Source organism: Oncorhynchus mykiss, chromosome 25, assembly GCF_013265735.2.
Source record: "Oncorhynchus mykiss isolate Arlee chromosome 25, USDA_OmykA_1.1, whole genome shotgun sequence".
NCBI lineage: Eukaryota > Metazoa > Chordata > Actinopteri > Salmoniformes > Salmonidae > Oncorhynchus > Oncorhynchus mykiss.
In genome coordinates this window covers 38,494,044-38,499,239 of record NC_048589.1, presented here as the reverse complement: position 1 = coordinate 38,499,239, position 5,196 = coordinate 38,494,044, and the positions used below count along the sequence as shown (strand labels likewise).

General features: G+C 65.9%; 1 protein-coding gene across 1 annotated transcript in view; it reads left to right on the top strand.

Moving 5' to 3' along the window:
* Window positions 1-1,259, top strand: part of LOC118944133 (basic proline-rich protein-like) — a gene marked incomplete at both ends in the record, with an annotated part of 1,533 nt that extends 274 nt beyond the window's left edge. The window contains one exon of the mRNA XM_036962228.1: window positions 1-1,259. This exon is cut by the window's left edge and continues 274 nt beyond it. Within this exon, the coding sequence (XP_036818123.1) occupies window positions 1-1,259 (1,259 nt within the window).
* Between the last annotated feature and the right edge of the window lie 3,937 nt (window positions 1,260-5,196).

The following is a 5,196-nucleotide window of genomic DNA, read 5'->3' as shown; positions in this document are numbered from 1 at the left end:
CCCCCCCCCCCCCCCCCCCCCCCCCCCCCCCCCCCCCCACCCCCCCCCCCCCCCCCCCCCCCCCCCCCCCCCCCCCCCCCCCCCCCCCCCCCCCCCCCCCCCCCCCCCCCCCCCCCCCCCCCCCCCCCCCCCCCCCCCCCCCCCCCCCCCCCCACCCCCCCCCCCCCCCCCCCCCCCCCCCCCCCCCCCCCCCCCCCCCCCCCCCCCCCCCCCCCCCCCCCCCCCCCCCCCCCCCCCCCCCCCCCCCCCCCCCCCCCCCCCCCCCCCCCCCCCCCCCCCCCCCCCCCCCCCCCCCACCCCCCCCCCCCCCCCCCCCCCCCCCCCCCCCCCCCCCCCCCCCCCCCCCCCCCACCCCCCCCCCCCCCCCCCCCCCCCCCCCCCCCCCCCCCCCCCCCCCCCCCCCCCCCCCCCCCCCCCCCCACCCCCCCCCCCCCCCCCCCCCCCCCCCCCCCCCCCCCCCCCCCCCCCCCCCCCCCCCCCCCCCCCCCCCCCCCCCCCCCCCCCCCCCCCCCCCCCCCCCCCCCCCACCCCCCCCCCCCCCTCCCCCCCCCCCCCCCCCCCCCCCCCCCCCCCCCCCCCCCCCCCCCCCCCCCCCCCCCCCCCCCCCACCCCCCCCCCCCCCCCCCCCCCCCCCCCCCCCCCCCCCCCCCCCCCCCCCCCCCCCCCCCCCCCCCCCCCCCCCCCCCCCCCCCCCCCCCCCCCCCCCCCCCCCCCCCCCCCCCCCCCCCCCCCCCCCCCCCCCCCCCCCCCCCCCCCCCCCCCCCCCCCCCCCCCCCCCCCCCCCCCCCCCCCCCCCCCCCCCCCCCCTCCCCCCCCCCTCCCCCCCCCCCCCCCCCCCCCCCCCCCCCCCCCCCCCCCCCCCCCCCCCCCCCCCCCCCCCCCCCCCCCCCCCCCCCCCCCCCCCCCCCCCCCCCCCCCCCCCCCCCCCCCCCCCCCCCCCCCCCCCCCCCCCCCCCCCCCCCCCCCCTCCCCCCCCCCCCCCCCCCCCCCCCCCCCCCCCCCCCCCCCCCCCCCCCCCCCCCCCCCCCCCCCCCCCCCCCCCCCCCCCCCCCCCCCCCCCCCCCCCCCCCCCCCCCCCCCCCCCCCCCCCCCCCCCCCCCCCCCCCCCCCCCCCCCCCCCCCCCCCCCCCCCCCCCCCCCCCCCCCCCCCCCCCCCCCCCCCCCCCCCCCCCCCCCCCCCCCCCCCCCCCCCCCCCCCCCCCCCCCCCCCCCCCCCCCCCCCCCCCCCCCCCCCCCCCCACCCCCCCCCCCCCCCCCCCCCCCCCCCCCCCCCCCCCCCCCCCCCCCCCCCCCCCCCCCCCCCCCCCCCCCCCCCCCCCCCCCCCCCCCCCCCCCCCCCCCCCCCCCCCCCCCCCCCCCCCCCCCCCCCCCTCCCCCCCCCCCCCCCCCCCCCCCCCCCCCCCCCCCCCCCCCCCCCCCCCCCTCCCCCCCCCCCCCCCCCCCCCCCCCCCCCCCCCCCCCCCCCCCCCCCCCCCCCCCCCCCCCCCCCCCCCCCCCCCCCCCCCCCCCACCCCCCCCCGCCCCCCCCACCCCCCGGGCCCCACCCCCCCCCCCCCCCCCCCCCCCCCCCCCCCCCCCCTCCCCCCCCCCCCCCCCCCCCCCCCCCCCCCCCCCCCCCCCCCCCCCCCCCCCCCCCCCCCCCCCCCCCCCCCCCCCCCCCCCCCCCCCCCCCCCCCCCCCCCCCCCCCCCCCCCCCCCCCCCCCCCCCCCCCCCCCCCCCCCCCCCCCCCCCCCCCCCCCCTCCCCCCCCCCCCCCCCCCCCCCCCCCCCCCCCCCCCCCCCCCCCCCCCCCCCCCCCCCCCCCCCCCCCCCCCCCCCCCCCCCCCCCCCCCCCCCCCCCCCCCCCCCCCCCCCCCCCCCCCCCCCCCCCCCCCCCCCCCCCCCCCCCCCCCCCCCCGCCCACACACACACACAGGTCCGTTTCTAGCCTGCCCCCCCACACACAGGTCTGTTTCTAGTCTGCCCCCCCCCCCCCCCCCCCCCCACACACACACACACACAGGTCTGTTTCTAGTCTGCCCCCCCCCCTCCACACACACACACACAGGTCTGTTTATTGTCTGCCCCCCAAACACACAGGGCTGTTTAAAGTCTGCCCCAAACACACAGGTCTTTTTATAGCCCCCCCCCCCCCCCCCCCACACACAGGTCTGTTTATAGTCTGCCCCCCAAACACACAGGTCTGTTTATAGTCTGCCCCCCACACACACAGGTCTCTGCTTGGTCTCGGCTCTGCTCCAGACTTGAATTAGTGTAGCTGGTCCTAACCAGCTTTGACAGTATTGTCTCTCAGCCAGACCTCAGGATTACAGAAGTAGTCTTCAACTCTGATCCTGGGTACCCACAGGGTGTACACGTGTCTGTCCCATTCGAGCAGAGGCTGACTGGGGAGAGAAATCTGTGCAGAAAAAAAAACAAGTTAGACAATGGGACAGATAAGTGGACCAGCCCATCTGGCGTTTTGCCCGAAATGCCAGATGGACGGTCCGCCCCTGCATACTAGCAATAACACACATTTAAAACGATCACATGATCGTCAAGCCATTTATTGTCTAGAGCAGGATCCTTCAGTATTGATCCTGGGGTTCCATTCCTGTCCCAGATCAGCAGTTATACACTTGATTCATCTTGAGCTTGAAGGGACACTTGTGTCAGTACTGTGTATTAGTGCTGGACTAGAACAATTTTATTTCCTGAATTTACATTGATTGGACTAGAACAGTAGTCTGTAATCTACTCCCTGTGGGCCCCAGGACTGGGACTGAATAGCTGTGCTCCTTGTGGGTCCCCAGGACTGGGACTGAATAGCTGTGCTCCTTGTGGGTCCCCAGGACTGGGACTGAATAGCTGTGCTCCTTGTGGGTCCCCAGGACTGTGACTGATTGGCTGAAGTCACTGTGGGTCCCCAATAACAAATTCTTTACAATGACGGCCTACCCCGGCCAAACCTTAACCCGGACGACGCTGGGCCAATTGTACGCCGCCCTATGGGACTCTCAATCAAGCCTGGAATCAAACCAGGATCTGTAGTGACGCCTCTAGAACTGAGATGCAGTGCCGTAGACCACTGGACCACTCGAGAGCCCAACAATAACAGATCAGACATTGAATATCTCTTTTAAGGTCAAGTTAATAATTATACTGTAGATGATGAACTAAACCACCCAGACACATCAAATATACAGTTGTCCTTCTGAACGTAACTGTAAAAATACTTGAAAGTACTCCTTAAATAATTTCCGGGGTGTATCTGTACTCTACTTTACTATTTATATATAATATATAATAATACAATAGATACGTAGTGGTTTGAATTGGAGAGGGCAGTCCCATCAGCACAGGACCAAAGTATATCAAGGATCTGGAAATATTGTGTATGGAGGAAAGGGGAGAGGGAGAATGCTGGAAGCTGAAAATGTCACAGTTCTTCCATGGCAAACCGCTAGCCCACATGACGCCATACACATTGTCTGCCATCTGCCCTGGACAGCTGAAAACAGGATTCATTCGTGAAGAGCACACTTCTCCAGCGTGCCAGTGGCCATCGAAGGTGAGCATTTGCACACTGTAGTGTGTTTTGACGCTGAACTGCAGTCAGGTCAAGACCCTGGTGAGGACGATGAGCACGCAGATGAGCTTCCCTGAGACGATTTCAGACAGTTTTTACTTCAGAAATTCTTCAGTTGTGCAAACCCACAGTTTCATGACCTGTCCAGGTGGCTGGTCTCAGATGATCCCGCAGGTGAAGAAGCTGGATGTGGAGGTCCTTGACTGGCATGGTTACACGTGGTCTGAGGTTCTGAGGCCGATTGAACGTACTGCTAAATTCTCTAAAGCAACGTTGGAGGTAGTGAAATTAACATGACATTCTCTGGCAACAGCTTTGGTGGACAATCCTGCAGTCAGCATGCCAACCCTCAAAAACTTGAGACTTCTGTGGCATTGTGTTTTGTGACAAAACTACACATTTTAGAGTCGCTTTTTATTGTCCCCAGCACAAGGTGCACCTGTGTAATGATCAGGCTGTTTAATCAGCTTCTTGATATGCCACACCTGTCAGGTGGACGGATTATCTTGGCAAGCTTTTTGTCCGTATGAATCTTCCATTTCAGTTCATGGAAACATGGGACCAAGACTTTGCATGTTTTGTTTATATTTTTTGTTCAGTGTAGTATTTGATCCCAGGTCTGGTATGGATGGAGAACATCAGAGAGTCATCAGACAGAGACATATCTGGCTGTGGCTCCGCCCTCACTGTGCAAAGGGATGTGTTATTGGCCAGCAGTCTTCTTAGCAACGAGACAAACAGATACAAACAGAGAAATTAGTGGTTGTTTTTTTGTATTGATGTCAACAAATGATGTATCCACTTTCGTAACGGATTTGGATGGGAGGAGCGTTAAGATGGTGGTCCCCATGAATTTAATTTAAAAGTTTGTGGTCATATGCACATCCTTAAAAACGTAGGTGCTGGGCTAATAAAGAACACTAGTATTTGTTTCAGATGTAAACGTTGGTAATAAAGCAATGGGAGCTTTAACAATGTGTGGGCCTTCTTGTTCTATACTGGCCCCCATGCATTTACCACAAATTACTAGTTCTGCTAAGTTGGCCGTGTTGTACATTGCTCTCTGTTACTATAGTTTGTGTGGTAAAAGGGCACAGTACACACAATCCCAATTTTAGCTTCAAGACACTTTGCATGTTGTGTTTATAGTTTTGTTCTGATAGCTAGCTGCACAGTGTATGTTTTACAACGGACTGTTCAGCAGTTTCCTTTTCTAGCCACCGCATCCCTCTTCTTCGTCCCTCTTCATCGTCCCTCTTCTGCATCCATCTTCTTCATCCATCTTCTTCGTCCCTCTTCATCATCCCTCTTCTTCGTCCCTCTTCCTCATTCCTCTTCTGCATCCCTCTTCTTCGTCCCTCTTCATCGTCCCTCTTCTGCATCCATCTTCTTCATCCCTCTTCTTCGTCCCTCTTCATCATCCCTCTTCTTCGTCCCTCTTCCTCATTCCTCTTCTGCATCCCTCTTCTTCGTCCATCTTCTGCATCCCTCTTCTTCGTTCCTCTTCTGCATCCCTCTTCTTCATCCCTCTTCTGCATCCCTCTTCTGCATCCCTCTTCTTCGTCCCTCTTCTTCATCCCTCTTCTTCATCCCTTGAGGTGCTTGTGTTGTGGTCATCTGCTTTGTGT